Source organism: Motacilla alba, chromosome 1 (genome assembly GCF_015832195.1).
Source record: "Motacilla alba alba isolate MOTALB_02 chromosome 1, Motacilla_alba_V1.0_pri, whole genome shotgun sequence".
Lineage (NCBI taxonomy): Eukaryota > Metazoa > Chordata > Aves > Passeriformes > Motacillidae > Motacilla > Motacilla alba.
In genome coordinates, this window is record NC_052016.1 from 103204423 (window position 1) to 103224075 (window position 19653).

Sequence of the window (19653 nt, forward strand, 5' to 3'; positions counted from 1 at the left end):
TTCCAGATACTTTAATTGTATAAAATAATCTCAATTCATTTCCAAATGGCCCTGACTGTGTTTAACCATATCCAAACCCCATTTGTTTAACAGAGGTTTCTTTTTCAAGTGCTATATTCATTTCAAAGGTCACCCTGAAGTGTTCTGCATAATCACAACTGTGCAGGACGTTGGTAATAGCATTTGTGATGCCTCTTCATACAGAGCCATGTCAATTATTTATTCAGTAATGGTGAACATGCTGTCAGAGAATAAACCCATTGCACTTCTGCAAAAGCTGTTGGGAGGACTCAGCAGTGATGGATCTTGTAGAAACAGTAAATGACTGCAAGTCACTGTTGAATGCAATCAGTTGATAATGGATTTGATGCAACTGTGTTTGTTTAGGACACAAAAAGTTATTTACAGTATCCTGAAAGTTATCATCACTGACGTGAATTTCTTTCTAATGTATTGAATTGGAGAATTCAGTAACATACCTAAATTAGTACTTTCTTCTATATAAAGTCATTAAGCACCATTTTTAATAAAATGTCATGTACCTTCTCTGGGTTCATACCTCAGACATCTAAGTATAGCTCTTTTATTTTTGGGATTCCTTTTTTTGGTTATAGGTTCACATATCTATGGGCCACACTATCTAGGCCAATTTCTATGTGAAGATTCCAGTGAAGTGCTTTTTAATCTCCTACAACTACTTTTTTTGGTGTAATTTAAATACATTTTATAAGTTCTGTCTAATACATATTAGTAAATTTACAGTGAGAAAGTACTACAGTACTAAGTTAGAAAATCTAGAAAATTAGGAATAGGATAAATTTGTCTAATGGAAAGATTCTAATTAGACAGAATGTTTAATATTTGGAAAATGAATCTTACGAGGTGGCTTTATCAAAGAAGAAATTGATTCTTCAGCAAACAAAACTAAATTTTTCAGGTGGAAAATCAACAAACTGGGAAGGAGGTATTCGTGTGCCAGGTCTTCTCCGTTGGCCTGGCGTGGTACAGGCTGGTGCCTACATTGATGAGCCAACGAGTAACATGGATATCTTTCCTACCATAGTTAAACTTGCAGATGCACAGTTACCCTCTGACAGGTATGCTCTGTAGTCATCTCTGTTTTAGAGAAAGTGTCAAGAGTGTTTTATTCGTTCTGATGATATCTATTAACATAAAGGTGAGAATGTAAATAAGGAACTAGGTTTAATACTTGCCATATTATGTTGTCTCTTTTCATGTTGACATATGGATAATATTTTACAGAAATGTTGTATGTAAATACAGCTTAACTCACAGAAAAAGCACCAAGCACCAAAAAGATTACAGAATACCATCAGATCAATGTACTGTCAAATCAAACTTGGAATTACCTACTAAAAGCAGAAGTGAATGTATCAAAAAAGGTTCTGTTCTGCATGAGTGAATTTGGTGGAAAAAGAAACTTAAGTGTAAATTACCTTAAACTTCATGAGCTTAGCTGTGACCTGCTTAATATCACAAAACATCAAAATGCCAGCTATGCTTTTCTCACAGTTTTGTTTGGGGTTTTTTGTTTTGTTTTATTTTTTTCTCTGTACCTAGTTAAGCAAAATAATCCCATACAGGATTTTGCAGTCTGATAAGAAAAGCTACTGGACTTCCACAATTCATAAGATGCTTTCCTGACACTGCTACATCCCCAGGCTTTATCTCGTTTGTGAGATACACGGTCTCAGTGGCAAGGTGCCTCTGCCTAAATGCTGTTGCTATCCAAATCCACTAAGTGGAGAAACCTGTTGATATGCATATGCTTTGAACACATTGATGACTCACAAACAGGTTTTGAGCACAAAGCTTCAAGAATCCACATGGGGAAGCCCACTGGTGAGCAGAGTCACTCTGCTAATGATTATTCATTGAGTGTTTGAAGGAAATGGCAGGGCAGGACAAGCCTAAGACATGAAAAATTAGTCAGGTTGGTCCTGAGAGATGCTCTCCAAGGAGTAATTCTTTCAAACCTCAGAAGTTCTGATTGTTCTTTATGTAGCAGATCTATTGCATTTTGTTTTCATATTGCTTGAGTGAATACTGAGTACTAATGTTTTCTTTGATCCCCTTTATAGAAATTCAAATAAAGTCATGTAACTTCCACTTGTAGGTTGCTCCACTGTGATTCTTCTGTGCTAGACTGATGCCATAAGTACTGCTTCATCTTAGGTCATGGAATAGCTTGCAGTATTTTTGTTTCAGCAGCTGGTTCTTATAGCTGAATTCTTCCTGAGAAATAGGAGAAGTTAATATAATTAATATTCTGTCACTGTGAGAAAGCAGGTTAAAAAGGAGTGGAAAAGAAGCTCCTAATTAAAGAAGCCAAATTAGTAATTGGAAAGAAAACTTATACATATTCCTCTGAATCCAGCAGATATAGCAATGCTAGAGAACCGGAGACATTTTTCTGGAGATGCTTTTGTCCCCATCAACTGGCTCTAGAACAGAAAGTGTTCCATAGACATGCATCTATTAATGAGCAAGCTTGTAATACAAGAGCCTATTACTCAGGCAAGAGAATGTGAAAAAGTCAAAAAGGGAAAGACTCTGTTTTAACAGACCCCCATAGACAGGGATTCACGCAAAAGGCAGTTATCAGACAAGATAGCTTTCAAAATTCCAGGAAGTTTTCCTGCCCATCCTTTGAGAAAAGTGCTACTCTGAATGGCTTTGTTGCATACAGTTGCTGACAAGAATTCAGTCATCACCTGTGACTTAAAAAAGTAAACTTAGTACCTGTCTTGTAGTAGTTACACTAACATGAAAAATGTTTTATGTAATGGTAATGAAATGATCATGTGTGTAAAGGTAATGAAAATCAGCAAAGACCTTTTAGAACTTTTTATATGTTTCAAAACAATTTTATGGGATGTAGCTCAAAATGCTTGGGAAAGAATTACTTGCTGATTTTTATATCAGCAAAAAGTAATTTCCTGTAAGACTTATTGAAAAATTTGTAATTTATATGAGGTCAAAAATGCAGACTATGATTTCTCCCCTGCCAGCTGATGTCAGCAATTCAAAGGTTTAATATTGGGAAACAGCTAAAAGTCTTGCTTATTTTATAGCTTAGTTTTTATGTAAATTGACTGACTCCTTCAAAGCATGATCAAATTGTTCAGCAGCATTTAGAGAATTTTTATATATTTATGTGTATGTGTGTGTGTATGTGTGTGTGTGTGTGTGTGTGTAGTTGATAAATGCATATTTAAACAGGTAATTTTCAAATTTGAAAATACCACTTCTGTCTTAAATTCTGGCATACATAATATACTGAACAGAGATATTATCACTACTTCTGGGGATGCTAGCACAGAACAACATATTCTCTCTAGTTTTAAGGTTACTTCGGCCAGACTACTCCCAAAAACTTGAATGTGAAGAACTGTGTTGTAGCAATTTATTCACTTATGTCTGTTCACTTTTTCAGAAGTGAGAAAAAAGAGTTGAGGGAACTATTCCTAATGGCAAAATGTAAAATTGTTTCCTTAGGTAATGTAAAAATCAAAGGAAAGAGCACCTGAAGGTTTTTCTCTGAATTGACCTGTTGGAGGTGGCCATTCAGATTTGGGGTTTTTTTAAGCAGCAGATGAGCAGAATTATCATATCTTCTAGGAAAGTGAAGTTTGAGTTATTTTTCTGATTTTGAAATGCTTTTTTACTCAGGATTATTGATGGACATGATCTGCTGCCTTTACTTCAAGGAAAAGTTACTCAGTCTAAGCATGAATTTCTCTTCCATTACTGCAATGCATATTTAAATGCAGTGCGCTGGCATCCAGGAAACAGTAAGTAAACTTGCCTGTTCACATTTTAAATATTTAATATAATTTTTATTGCAGTTTGAAAAGAACCAGGAGGAAGCCTTGGGCTATAGTAACAAAAAAGCTGTTTAAAATATAACCTTTTTCCTTCTCTTTTACTTTTGTCTTTGCTGTTACATTCCTGTTCACCATTTCACTGTTTGATATTATTTTCTTGTTATGTATTAATGTTAAAAATGAACGCAATTCTGAGATCTATGGTATCTGAAAATGTCCTTTTTTTAAACCTTCATGAGAGAGAGTCTGTGCAACAGAATGAAGTAGTCAAGGTTGACTCTTACATTATCCTAAAAATGCACAGGTAATAGGATGGTTTGCTGAATAACAGCACAAGTAGATGTCAGCCTGGCCATTTTTGTTAGTCAGGTAACAAAACACAGAAGAATACCTGATTCAAAGTCATAATTATCCAATAAAGGAATATAGTATTATAGAGTCCCTTTTCATGTTTTTTATGAATGACATAATTCTACTTTGTAGGCCAAGGAAAAAAGCATTTCTCACTGATTTGCTCTTTTTTAACGAACAGCTCACTGTTTCTAGTAGCACCTTCACATTAACCAAGGCATATTTCCCTTTCTATAAAAATCTCTGTGCTGAATGAAGTTAGACACACATTTTGTCCCATCTCAGTTGACATTGAAAGTGATGACTTGTGTTACAGCTTCAAAATAATGATCTGAAACAAGCTTTGGCTTAGATTTTTTTTATGTTTAAATTTAAGTGTTGTGGGAAAGGACTTGTTTAATAGTTAGTATGAAAACTTCCAGTATTTGGAAACTGTCTTCTTGGGCATCTGTAGGCTGACTCTCCACCTTTCTTGGACTTCAAACTAGGAAAAAAGAAAATATTACAGATAATATTTACCATTACTGTGTCTCTATGTCTTGCATTTGATAAATAAGGAAGAACCAAGCAATCAGATCTAGAACCATTTTGTATCTGCTGTTGGATGAAGTTATTCTGCATCATGAGAGAAGTGGGCAGAGAAGCTGTTTTTATCAAATATACACCTTTACAAGATGATATAACCCTTGTCTGAGGAAAGGGTCATCTTTATTATTCACTGAAGGGGAATGTGATGGGAAATGAATATGAGTAAAAGGGGGGGACTAGTCTACTGTATTTACTTGATGAGCAACAGCAATGTAGAGTGTGATTCATCCTTTCTCCAAGGCATTCTAATGATAAAGCCCACTCAGAACCTGGTGATAACATTTTCATAACCATGGGCTGACTTTTGTACAGAAGGTTGTTGTGGTTTAATTCCAGACAGCAACTAAGACTGACAGAGCCACTCTGTGTCTCTTTCTGGGATGGGGAAGAGAACTGGAAGGGTAGAAGTGAGAAGACTCATTAGCTGAGATAAAGACATTTTAACAGATGAAGCCAAAGCCACATGTGTCAGCTAAGCAAAACAAGGAATTCATTTATTATTTCCTATTACCAGGCAGGTGTTCAGCCATCTCCAGGGAAGCTGGACTCCATCACACATAGTGGTGACTTGGGAAAAAAAATGTCATCCCTGAATATCCTTCTTTTCTTCTTATTTCTGCGTCTTTCTATGCTGAACATGATGTCATTTGGTCTAGGATATGCCTTGAGTCAGTTGGGGTCAGCTGTCCCAGCAATGGTCCCACCAAGTGCTCCTTGTGCACCTCCAGCCTACTCACTGGTAGGGTGGGGGGAGAGGCAGAAGAGCCTTGTCTGCTCAGTAAAAAATAAAAGATCCCTGTTATCAACACTGTTTTCAGCACAAATGTGAAACACAGCCCCATATTAGCTACTGTGAAAAAAACTGGCTCTATTCCAGATGAAACAAGCACAAAGGGCTTTTGATATTCTGCCTTGTCAGCTTTACATCAGAGTGAGAGTAGACAATAGTCAGGTATTCCTCTCTATTGTCTTGTGTACCAGTCCTCTGTGAGGGCTTCACACCCTTCAGCATCTTCTGCACTTCTCTGGTAATGGGCCCTAACCCAAATGCCCAACTAGACTGCTCATTCCTTCATTAAACATGTAATTTCTGTTAATTTCAAAGATGCACTTTTCGAAGAACAAACTGACAACAGCTTAGAAGAGAAAGCTTTCAACAGCTAAGGAAAATGTGATATATGTATTTATTGATTAAAGTACAAGGTAATGGTACATATAGTGTATATCCCCTTATTAATGCATCTATCATGAGATTTCTTACTATATCCCTCCCTTAGTAACTCCATCTTTGTCACTATTAGATATTCACTGTGCTTCAGTCCAGACCCCCTTTTTTTTGGTTTAATTTTTGACTCATATATATACATATATATGAAACAGGCAAATGTAGTGTATGTTAAATTTTTGGTAGTTGTATATCTTTCCCTTGCTTGCAAGATTCTAGTCTGACTTAAGCAGGCATGTTTCTCATATCATTCAGGGAAGGTCAGAAACTTCAGAGTGAACAATTACCATTTCGCATTTATACATTCAGAGGCTAAGAGTTCCTCATAACCAAATCAATACACATCTTCATTAAGTTATATTAGTTAGGTCAGTTATTGCATTCACAATGCACTTTCCCCTTGATCAGTCCTTTGAAGGAGCTTTCAGAGGATGTGTGCTATGCAATGATCTTCTCAAAAAAGTCTGCAGAATTTAAACCTTGTGCTTTCTAGACAGTCGTGAGGAAAATAATCTCTTGGGATTTTTCTCTTTTCTTTGTCTTTCTCAGCCACAGAAATAAGCTAACACCATTTTTTCTTCGTGTCACTTTGACTCACATTTTACCTCATGCTAGAAAATAATGCACATAATTCTTCACATTCTGAATTTTAAAACATGAATGAAATACCAGGCATTTTTATTTTGCTCTCACAGACTTGTGCATGCTGATACTTCACAGAATCACAGAGTTACAGAATAAGCTGAGTTGGAAGGGGCCCACATCCTTCCACTCAGTGGAAGGATCATTGAGTCCAACTTGCTGTAATTGCCTTGGAAGTAGCCAAGATATATAGTCCTAGTCCCTGAAGGATGATTTCCTGTTATTTTGAAAGCTTATAAATATTTGTAATTTAATGTATCTGTTAAAAATATAGGGAGAAAGACATGTAAAAAAGTAAAGTGATTTCCCATTATCAATATTTTTTCTGCACAGCTGCCTGGTAAACCTGAGAAGTACCAATATATGAAAGCAACACCTTTAGAAACAAGCACTACATTTTCTTTTTTCCTAGTAGGGTGTAATCACCTTGGTTTTTTAAAGCATTGAGTAATTTTTTTTAATCATTAAGCATTTATATTGAAAATTAAACAGATGTAGGATCTGCCTTTATTTTCTTGAGCTGAGCCACCCAAAATGTTGTGTTGCTTTCTGTGATGTATGCCAGATAATACTTTGGCCTGTTTTAAGTCTGATCACATGTTCTTCTACTCGAGCAAGTTGACCAGTACTTCTGTGTTTGCTAACTTTATAATTTAGCATAACTGAGTACTAAAAAACTAAAAAACCAAGAGCACTGTCTCCAGAATATTACTGGCATATGAATCAGTACTTCTAAAAATGCATTGCTATGACAACTTAATTATAAGGGGAGGATTAATCAGATACACAGCAAATCCATAGTTGAATGAAACATCATCTTTCAGGTTGCACTGCTTGTGTGCAAAATTTTGATTTGATAAGGAGAAAATATATTGTAATGCTGTGTAATAAATATTGAGAAATATAATGCAATGCAGTCTGCATTATAAAGAAATAATGATCTTAACAGTATTTTCATACTTCTGATAAAAATACAATGTTTCTGATCAATCCTAGAGTGACTTTACTGTCAGCACTTCAGTTTTTTCTATTTCAAAATTAATTTAGCTATTCAGTGGAATATGTCATTCAGGAAATAAAAGACGAGGAGATTTTCTATGGGAAGTTCAATTGAAGCAGACTAAACTGCAACGCAATAAACTAGCTTATTGTGCAAATGTAACTTTTAAAGACAGTCGAAATTCACTGAAAAGCTTTCTACAGAAATTTCCCACTTTGCTTCAATTAGCAAACGAGATACATTTCAACTAGTGTTTGTATTGACTTTCTTAAATGTTGTGAACTACCTCAATTGCTGAAATTATTTCAGTCAAATTCACCAATGAGGGATTCTCTCTGTAGTGTCATGGAATTCAAAGCTATTCTGATTCCTGGCTGTTGGAATATTCTCCAGACTCCAACAGTATTTCATGAGACATGTTTTGTTCTATGGCTAGGGGTTGTAGGCCCTTCCTAGTCATGAATTTAGCTTTTTTCTACATTTTCAGCTGTAAAAATTGAAGGTGAAAAACAAATAAAAAGTAAATGAGAGAGAAATATTTTGGTTTCCAGTTTTCAGACTAAATATATAGGATAAATTTACCAGAATAGTGTTTTGAGGTTTTTAAGAGGTTCCTCCAGATATAGTTTGACTAAAGACATTGGAGTCATATAAAGAGAGGACAAAGCATGAAAAATCTGCTCAGAAGGGTCATTTTGTAACAACTTCTGGTTTGGACAAGTGCAACCTTTCTTGTGAAATTGAGTTAAAATGGACCTGGTTTTAAAAAATTAGACATGAGAAATACCTTACACTTTTCCTTACCTCGCAAAAGCCCAACGTTATTCATGCCTTAAGGCATGAAGGGTTACCTTATAAATTAAGAGGGCTTGCATTGTTTATGGTGCCATTCTTAGCTTAAATTTTTGTAATATCACATTCAGTGTTAATAGTTAAAAACTGTAAAATTAATTCATTTGCTTAAAACACTGGCTTGTGAGCACAATAATATACTCAGAGGAAAAACACAGGAGTTGGAGTTTAGACAAGGAAAAAAATCTGGAAAACTACAAATCTCTGGAACCAGCTTGAAATGTTTTTTTTTTTGCAGTCAAGTTCTCAGTGTGAGGGTAGATGAGTCTAGTGGTTGTCTCTAGCAAACAGAAATGCATTAATGTGTATATAAGGGAAATTTTGGAGTGTTATGTGGTGCCAAAACACTTGTTTTTAAATGCCTGTCCTTCCTTGTTTGGTCCTCTTAGTGCAGCTAAGACATGTAGTTATGCAGACATCCACAAAGTAAATGAACACTTCTCTTTGCTCTGAATTAGAAACTATTAGAGTTTTTCCTAAGTACTTGGTATTTTAAAGATCTGTCTTAATATTGCTTCCACTTGCTGAATATAAACAAGAAATTTAAAATCATGCATTCTCTAAAGCCTCATAAGCTTCTTTTTTATTACTTTCTTAGTAATAACAGAGGAAGTTTTTCAGTGTGTTCTTAAACCATAGGGTGAACAAATGCTACAGCAGCTTCATTTGTAAGATGTGGGATGTGCTTGTCATACACAGAAGACCCATTGGCAGAACCCATACCCTTGCCTAACTTTCCCCTATTCTTTTTGCTTGCTTCCCTGAGGAGCTTTTTCCATTTACAGTTTGTTTGCCTTCTCTGTGGGGAACAAAGGACTTAGAAGATGTTGTTACAGATTAGTAAAGACTCACATTGACCCTGAGGATGCCCAACAGTTGCAGTTGCTTTCATTGCTTAACAGTACAAAGGAAGGTAAATTTAATAGAAACTTGATCCAGAAATTTTTTCTTTTGCACATCTTCAAAGGAGAGATACTACCATGTGACTTCCACCGCTGTCAAGGAAACATTTTGTTTCCTTACAAAGAAACATCTTTTTTTTTATCAAATCTTTTATCACACCAACCTTGTATCTTTTCTCAGAAAATAACTGATGAGAAAAGATAAAACGAAAGAATAAACATTTAAAGGAGTAAAACTTTCCTATTGTCACAAAAATTCTAGATTTCTAGCTAGAAATAATAGACTTTTTCTTTAGTTGCAGTAAAATTGATGCAGGAATATTTTTGTCTTAGAGGGCTGCTCCCCCAGTGAAGTACCATGGTAAATGTCCCTTGACAGTGGCATTATGCACACAGACTTTCAGTGATCATATCAGAATGCTTTTTCTTCATATAAAAATAGAAACTGTAACATACTGGTCTATTGAATTCAAAATATCTTGACCTAAATTAGTAATGTTTTTAGTGAACACTAAAGGAGTTTGACAGGTTTCAGTGATCATATAATGGCAAAGGCATTTAAAGTAGATAATTCAGTGCTATTTAAACTTCAGCTTTAATGTTTTGCTGTCAGATATTTTGTCATGCACTTGTGACGTGTACAAAAGATAAATTTTAATGGATATTTTCTGTATACTCCACAGCTAACACTTAAATAGAAGAAGGTATCTGAGTTAGAGCAACTGTCTGATATATTTTTATTTATTTATAAATTTAGCAGTAGTCAAAACAACAACTACATAAAAAACTAGGTAAAAAATGCTCTGCAACTTTCAAAAATTAATTTCAGTACTCCAAGTAACATTAAAAGTGAGTCTTTAACAATATCTGGAGCATTACACTTCCAAAAATATCTTTAGCTCAATGTTGGATTTGAGCCTGCAGCATTTTGCATGCTACATTCAGAACATAGAGCTGATTCATCCTAATTTTAAAGTCGGATTCAAATGGCATATGTTGTCTTAGGCAATGTTCTTCAAGGGAAGTAGTTAATGCATGCACAACCCACATGGAGTATTCTGTGTGCCACAGCCTCTAACCTCATATTATTACTCCTAGAAAATAAAATAAAACGTATATCTATTAGAGAAATTCCCTGGAAACCTGACTGTCAATAGTGAGGTGACTTCTCAGTATGGCATAAAAAAGACCCTGGCATGAAAGGCAGAAGCAATAAATGTAGAAGTAAACAGTGAATATTTGCAGGCTAGGTGCACTTGGGCAATACTATGATGGAGGCCAGGGTGCAATCTGTAGATGATGTGCACTCTGTACGATGTAATTGCTTCCAAATTTAAGTTCTGCTCAGTACTTTGGACAGAAAACATAATCAGAATTCCTCAATAATCAGTAAAACTGTTCTCAGCCTGAGAAAAGCTCACATCTCAGTACAAAGAGTGGTCTTTTTGTTGCTTTCAGACTGTTTTATGTGGTCTCAAAATATCAGAGGGTATGTAACACATTGAATTTTTCAAGTATCTTTTCTTAAGGCATTTATAGTTTCCTAAAACTAAAAGTAAGGAGGAAAAAAAAAAAAACCACAGCAAAACAGCAAACAGATTTCTATAACTTGTTACTTGTTGTGTCATCCTTAGTACAGAAATTTTGTAGTGGATTTGTATGAAAGCTTTTTGAAACTGAAAGAGACTACATTTCACTTGTGGTTTTTTATCATAGTTCTTTCAATGACCTCCTAGTAGAAAAGTGAATTAGGCGAAATAGCATAGAATAGGTTCCTGTACATTGTGACATTTTCCACATTTATTCAAAGTTTTAACACCAAATTTATTGAAAATAATTCTTCAGATGCAGTTCACTCGTATTCAGAAGAATTTTATGGTCTCGTGGTTGTGAGACTTTAAGGTGAACATTTCTGAGACTCAATTACTCAGTCCTCTTCAAGACTGACATTTTAAAGCAAAATAGGTTTCTAGCATTCACAGCACAAGGAGGAAGTTAGAAATCATGGCTCACTCACAACATTAAAAGTCAACAAGACTATAAAACCTCAATAAAGATAATGAAAATTTAGTACTTAGAATTAGCACTAATGCAATAAAGAAAGGGTGACCCTTTTAGTATTAAGAAATATTAGTCATCCTTAAGATAATTTTGTCATTACCAAGTGTGTGCTAATTTTTCATGTACAACCTGTTACCTGTCTGTTGAACATTAATTTTTAAATGGTATTATATCACAGAAGCAAGATTCTCAATCATCTCACTGGCTCAATGAGTAGAGTCTTCAAGATTCCATAGAGTCTTCAAGATGAACTTAATTATATTATCTGGGCTCCCTTCAATGCCATAGGATATTTACAGGCAGTTATTCAGTCTGAAAGTCTTATCTTTCTGTATGGTCCTATTTGGTGACAAATAGAGACGGAATCTCAGCCCTAAAATCTTATAGTTACCTTAGCATTAGTTCATATCCTTGACAGCAAAACTACTTAGCCACAAATCTTTATAGTGTGGACTCAAAACCAATGTCTCCAGATTGAAAGTGTTTAATATCTACCAGTGGTTTTAAATGGTTATGACATACTGATTTTTGAAAAAAAAATTAGCCAAGCCAAGCCAAACCAAAACAATAACCCTGAACTAAGATCTGAGACATATTTGAATGTTTAGCAACGAGCAGGTGGAACTGAAAAAAGTAAATGTACCACTTGTACTACAGAAAATATTTTTGAGTACATATCTTTCAAAGCATTTAATCCATGAAAAATGTTTTTATTTGGAAGATAGAAAATATTAAAAAATCAACATTACACTCTTTAACACCGCTTAAATATGAAAAAGTTACAGATTTTTATCTCTTAATCAAGAAAATTAAGTATAAGTTATTAGAATGTTTTAAAGTATTATTCCATTAGTGGGTATTTTTCAAATGAAGATGTTCGCAAGTGATTACAAGGACAATGACTACATGCCAAGTTGATAAATCTGTGTTATTGTCGTGGCATGGAGAAGTCAGAAACAGGTTTATCCCCTATTAACATGTGAACCTCAGAGCTTGGCTGAGCCTGCCAATGCAGTCTCTGCCCGGACATACAAGAACAGTTCCTATGATAATTATACTTGTTTTTTTCTAACTAATTTAATGCAACTTGTTCTCTTTGCGGACCAAATTGACCTCAGATTTTTTTTTTTTTTTTTTTTTTTTTTTTTTTTTTTTTTTTGCCACGCTGCATTGTTAGATTTTGCATTTCAGTTGCTACATACTTGCAAAAAACTGTGTGAAGAACACATTGTGTCTCAGGGATGTAGAGGGGAAGCTTTAGGAAAGCTTAAACTCTCTGCATTCTTGGGCATCTGTACAGCTGTGTAATATGTCCGTATATGGGTATCTTACTCCTCCTGTAGATTGTGATGTGCTCTTGCAGAGCTACTTGTGGAAGCCAATGACCTTTTTTATCCTTAACATTTTGGTCTTTTTATGTTTGATAGGTGAGTAGTAATCCAAAGTTCTGAAGTGAAAACTAGACTGATCTATGAGATTCAGCAGGACAGGCAAAGCTTTCAAAGTGAGGGTGAAGATCTGGATGAGAGGTAAATTGTTTAGCAGGTCCATCTGCCTGGCCTGAATATCACTTGAATGCATTTTGGTAGGTAGATTCCCTATTCTCTAATCCTAACTGAATTTCAGGTTCCTTTTTTTTGTCTTCAGAGTCTAAGTGCCAAGACCTCAGTTAGGAATTCCTTCTGGGCATCAGTAAAAATTTTGAGAGAGACTTTAATCTTGGACATGTTCAGGGTAGATGACAGCTAGTTAGAAACTTCTTTGGAAATGTTATAGGAAGTGTGCTTTAATTAATCACAAGGTGAAATAGAGGTAAATGTCTATCAGCATGCAGTACACTATAGTATGAAGGAAGAATTACTGCAAACCACTGCTGAATGCTAAACTAAACCCGGTTTACAGCTGAAAATAACTAATGTAATCCATTTTCTTTTCCATTGCAATGGATGAAGAATATGTGTAATGTTATTTGCTTTGTGAAGAACAACATAAAAATTCTTAGAAGGGGCCATGGTAGTGAATAAAATAGAAAAACCATTTCCTAGTCCTTCCTGTTGCCATTACTATTGTCACAGATTTTATAAGGAGTATTTTGACAAAGAAACCAGCTTAAATTGAGAGATGGAGGCTGAGTTTGCAGAACTATGAATTAAAAATATAATGTAAGATTCAACAGTCCAGAAACAACTACCAGTATGCAGATGTTTCTATTTCACAATATCATGTCATCACTCTTAACTGCAGTGAGGAGGGAGGGCAAATATAAAATTTATATCTGTCATGTAGTGCCAAAAGCACTTTCAGTTGTTCTGAGAAGGTACAATGTGTAACTGAATGACTTCAGACTGCAAACAGTTGTATATTCTATTTATTTATATCACGTCCTAAAAGAAGAGGTTAGAGCCCTTAAAGAAAACCATAATGTATGGCAACATACTCTTAGACCATTAAAAAGGTGTGTTTTATGCTCGAGGATAAAGCTTTCTTTGTTTAACTTGTCTTTGTAATTGTCTTAACATATCTTGAACCTCCTAGTGCTGCAAGAAGTAATAATAGGTGTTGGATTGAGTTAATGAGGTAAGGATTGAGTTAAGAGGTGCCCTCTTCAAAGATACCTTGAGGCTTGTTAGAATTATTACATTGAATTGTATAGTTAGTAAAAAATAAAAGATCAAGCCAAAGTCAACAAACATGTTTTCTACCCCCTCATTCACAGCAGCGGTCTACCTACTGTGCTCCAGAAACTGAAAGGGAAAACAAAAGCTCCACCAGTATTCCTTTTGCCACTCCTGTATCATCAAAATCCCTGGCTCTTTGTGACACTGCTTGAAGTTCTAGCACTCTTGTATTTTTTAGACAAAAATCTGTAAGAAAAGACAGCACAGAGAATGAAGGACAGTGGCTGGAGTTCCCGAGGTCCATTGCTGCATTCTTCTAGTTTGAGATGAACTCACTCCACAGCTGATTACATCTCAGCTCAGCACTGTGGGCATTGTGTAGGATTATCCTGTGCTGATGAATCTCTCCAGAAGGCCTAAGACCTGGGCAGGGCTTGGTTCAAATGCTGCACCCAGGTCCATGAATCACACAGGTCAGAAGCACCTGGATTTACCTGGATAGATTAAGTAGTAGGCCACATATACATGTATATGCTGTAAGAAGAAAAGGCAAAAAGATGTTACCACTGAGATGCTGAGTGACTGAGGAATGTATGTTTGGAGGGAGAGGATATTGCTCAGCAGACATGGGTTTAGTCTTCAGGAAGGTAAGCTGAACACTGATTTTTCTACAAGGCAGAGTTTTCCAGTGAACAGGACAGTTAGAGCTGGTAAAACTTGATTCAGGTAGCTTCTTCCTGTAGGCTTTGAGACAACATTTAATTAATTTCTCACAGTATATCCATTAATATATACCAGTGTTGCAAATAAATAAAACAGTTTTTATTAACTGTTTTATTAAGCAATAGCACAGATGGCCAAAAAATAATTTAGTCATTATTTTTCATAAATTGTTTGAAGTAGGAGATTTGATGGAAATTGAGCAGCATATGCAGATCCTTGCTTAAACAATTAGTTAAGCACTTAGCAGCTTCAGTCATAGAATACATTGTACTTTGCTAAATTTAAGCATGGAGTTAATATTTTAAGCTAATATAGGAATACTTTGTTGAACTGAAGGCAAACAAGATTAAATAATCAGTAAATTCACAGGGATTTTAACATTCCTTTCAGTGCACCACAACTCTACAAAAGGTGTGGAAATGGAATTTAGAGTAGACAATGCAACAGGTAATTGAGGGATGGGGCAAACCAAATGAACTGTGAGACAGTCATCTGTACCAAAATCCTTATTTAAACTCCAGAAAAAGTTTGTGAAGGATTTGTATTTGAAAAAGTTAGTAGATAAAACACCAAGTGAAAGAAGCATGCCAATAAAATGTCTTTGTCTTCTGCAATAAAGGAAATGAATGATAGTAGCACAAAAGTTACAATAGAAGACACCATATATCAAGAGAGCTCTTAGAAAATACATTGTGGAGAACAATTGTGCAGTGGCAGGGGGATGAATTAGATGACAAAAAGAAAATTCACTTGAAATACCTGAAATGAGATTTTGTTCTTGTTTTCTACAGCTGGAACAGAAGAAACTGTACATTTATATGAGCAAGATACAGCATCTCCTAAGCAGTGTTGATGTAGATGTGCTGTAGTTAGTGGCTGCATTTCAAAGGTCATTGAATGATCATTAAGGATAAGTACGGCTCATTTTAGAAAAAGTATGCAGAAGTAACATATATGAACAAGGAAAGCAAACCTCTCCATTTCCTGCACATGCTATTGATATTTGTGGGTTTTACATGTACTTGAGTGGAGGAAATTTTTAACACCCTATGGATGGACACTGTGAAATTTTCATAAGCAACAGCACCTTATAGAGAGATATTTGATCTTAAAAACAAAATTGAGGGTAGATGAGAGAATACTGGAGAGAAAAGTTCAGCTTTCTAAGCAGGGTGACACTTTATCCTGAAGATGAGTCCAACAGAACTGTGAGTGATCCCTGCACTGACAGTGGCTTTACTGCCAGAGCAATGTCTTCCAGCACCTGAGCAGAATGAGCAGAGCTGGGTGCCGGGAACAGACTCCACTGTTGCTCCAGTCCTGGCAAGGTGGTGAGTCAAGTTCAAGGTCTACCCAGGGAATGCAGTAAGGAGCAGGAGGAGATGAGAGCAGGAAGGCTCAGAGCAGGAAGCTTCTCAGAGCTGGAAGGGAGGCTATAGCCTAGAGACATCCAGAGACAGGGCTGGGAACTGGCCACTGCTGCACCTCTCAGGCAGGGTCTGATGGCCTTGGGCTGAGCTGAAATGGGAATCCTGGTCCATGGGCAGGGTGCACAGATGAGGGTCCCACCCAAGGGCTGGGCAGGACCAGTGAGGCTTTTTGGTGCCTTCAAGACTCATAACACCCTGTTTTTTTAGCAAACTCTGAGGATGCTGACAACATGTACATGTGTACTGTGTAGATGCCTACAGCTGAGCTAACCTGAGCAAGTTGCTCTCATCAAAAGAGAAACAAGACTAACTCTTCTCATCCTAAACACCTCCAACAAAGTTAAGAAGCAGATAAGACTGCTAACTAGCTTACATAAAGACCTGCATGTTGGTTGCAGTGATCCAAAATTAGGTGAGGTGACCAGATTGTCAGATTGAATGCTAAGTAGCAGCAAAGTGATGAGCAATGAATCCTATTTTAGTAACATCAATTTAAAAGTGGAGATGCCTTGCTACCTTTTTCAAAGTCTGAAAAATAGTATTATTGTGCTAAGTGACAGGAAGAATACTATAGGAGTCTTTTGAAGTTGACTAGGAATTTTGGACTCAGGGAATTTATTTAGTGTAATTTTTTGTTTTAAATCACCAGAGATTCAAAAAAGGGCCTGTCTACATATATAGATTAATAAGATAGTCATTAAAATGTGCAATAAAATGCAAAGAGTGAACTGGTTTTGGAACACAAAGCAGCATTTTATTCATTCACTAGTGTCATGAAATAACTGACAAGAATGGTCAGAAAGATATTAAAATGCAAGTCCTGATTTGAGAGGCAGTGTCATAAATATCTTTAAAATCTAATTAAGAAAGCGCCTCTCACTTTGCTTGTTCGATTTTCCTTTTAACACAAGACTAAAATGGTCATTTACTTTGCCTGTTAGCTATCAGCTCTCTAGGAATCTTTTTGCTTTTTCTTGCAGGTGGTGTTGGTGATGAGGCTGCTCTTATTGTGGAAGCATAGGTGTCCCTCCACAAAATCACTTTAAAAAACTTCATTAGTCTCATTTAAACCTCATTCCTTGTCACCAGACTTTGTCTTAATAGAAACACAGAGGGGCAAAGTAATCTATCAAAGAAAATGCACAAACTTGTAGGCAAAATTAGCAAGCTTCCATAGATACATAGAAATATCTTTTACTGATATTAGACATTTGCATGTTATAGCTTACAGCAAAGTTGTTTCTTGAGGTTTCCTCAAGAGTAGAAGACAAATACTGCAGACTGCTTTTCTGGATTTGAGTGCTGCCATTCATGAAAAACGTTAAAGTGTCAGTGTGATATGGATTAGTGTTTATTCTCCACTGAAGGACTTAAATAGCATCAAGTAACTGATTCATAATATGTAGGTCATGGGAGAAAATTCACTTTTCCCTCAGTAATAACTCATGAGTCTTCACATTACTTACAGCACATTTTTGTTGGACAGAGAGCAGCTCCTTTCTTGCCTCTGAACTGTGTTGTTTTACAGTGTTTTTCATCCTTTCCCTCTTTGTTTATTCCTCTTTCTCTCTTTATTTCTAGTCTCACTGATAGTGAATCCTCTTTTGATCCTTTTAATTGATCAAACCCTTGTGTGACTCTCCCTTCTGCAACTAGAAAAGTTGTTATGAACTCTGACTCTCAGGAGGGTTTTTCTGTCACTTGCCTTTTGTTTTTCAGTCTCACAAGCTCCTTGACTTCCAATGTTCTCTCTAGAGAAGCCTCCTATTTTAGAAGTGGGTTTGGAGTTGGGTTTTTTGGTGTTGTTGATGGTGATTTTTTTAAGATCTTTCTGGTTTCTTTCTTTACTCATTTTATTTTTGATTATATCAAAAAGAAATATCTTTTTGCTCTGCATGAAACATCTAATCACTTACTACTGTTTCTTGCTGTAGTTCATTGCAACCTTTTAATATACTTTATTATTGAAGATATTTTGTTTCCCTGCTTCTTAACTTGCATTATGAACATCATCTTCACTCCATGTTTGACCCCTTTGTTTTTTTTCCCCTCTCTCTACCTGATCTTCCCCATGTCATGGAGTCACCACAATCAAGGTGACTTGATTCCAAAAATCTCAAATCATCTCCCAAATCTCTTCTTCGTGTTCTGTTCAACCACAGCAGTGGAGGAAGCAAAACAAGCATCAAGCATCATTTACCTAAACTATCTCATTAAGAATTTTAATATGCTATCTTGAGCCTCATATCAGAGCAGCTGCAGTTGAATTTGGGTGACACAGTTATGGACATATTATTTGATAAGTGTGAAATAACATGACTTTCAAAAGAGAGAAGAGCATTTCTAGCATGAAGAGACACCAGGAAACAGTTTGTATCAAGCTCAAGAAAATTGACCTAATCATCTGATACACATTTCTGCTCACAGTTTTTTAGGTAGGAAAGTGTTCCCCCTGACAAGCATGACAAATACTGTTAAAGTATTTTCTTGCCTGTGCTCTGCTCTGTGTTGGTGGCAGCAGAGTTATTGTTAGGCTCAGGCAGAGCTATTTATACCCTGGGATTTGCAGTGCTCCATTCCTTACCAGCATTCCCCTACTTATTCTGGGAGAAAGAGAGAGAGAGAGAGAGAGAGAGAGAGAGGGAGATATGAATAAAGGGAATGAAAAGAAATTACTGTCCTTTAAAAAATAACTCTACTCCTAATCATAGCAAGAGCATAAAACAAACTTATTATCATCTTTATTTAAGCTGAAATTGAGATTTTTTTTTTCCCTTTCTGCTTCTGGTCTTATTTTCACATCCCTTTATCCTGGTTTAGATTGCAAGCTACGGGGCAGGAATACATCTGCAGTATGGAAGGCCAGACTTCCTGTACACCAATTCAGTGAATGAGTCCTTACTAAAAAAACCCCAAACAACAACAACACAAACAAAAACACAAACAAAAACCCCCCAAAAAATACTCCCCCCCAAAAAACCCTAAAAAACAAACACCAAAAAGCCCCAGTAAAACCCCAAAAAAGACCCAATAAACAAACCCTGAACATTCCAAAATTATTTTGTATGAATTGAATGACAGACCTAAGTAACTTTTTTTGAAAATGATGCTGGTATTTCCATCTAAGGAACTGTCTATAGTTCCTTATATATATATGTTCCTTATCTATAAGGGACAGATAAACATATTTTTCTCATCGGCATCCACAGGACATCTTTCGCTGTTTTTAAATCTCAGAGGAAGGAGATTTTAGCAGGTTATTGCACTTCTGAAGGGTAAAGCCTGTTTTTCACTGCACGGTATGCATGCATTTTTAAGCTGAAAATTATAAGAGAGAGTCAGGATTCTTTCCTTTCTCCATTACTTGCTGTCATCTGGAGAATAGCTGGAGGTTTCTACATTTGCTTTGTATT

General features: G+C 35.9%; 1 protein-coding gene across 7 annotated transcripts in view; it reads left to right on the plus strand.

Annotated features, from left to right (window-relative positions):
* STS (steroid sulfatase) overlaps nt 1–19653 on the plus strand; it is a 111777-nt gene that overhangs the window by 73829 nt on the left and 18295 nt on the right. For all 7 annotated transcript variants that reach the window (XM_038158280.1, XM_038158198.1, XM_038158115.1 and 4 more), the window contains 2 exons: nt 938–1097; nt 3694–3815. In XM_038158280.1, coding sequence (XP_038014208.1) covers nt 938–1097; nt 3694–3815 — 282 coding nt within the window. The remainder of the gene's footprint in view (nt 1–937; nt 1098–3693; nt 3816–19653) is intronic.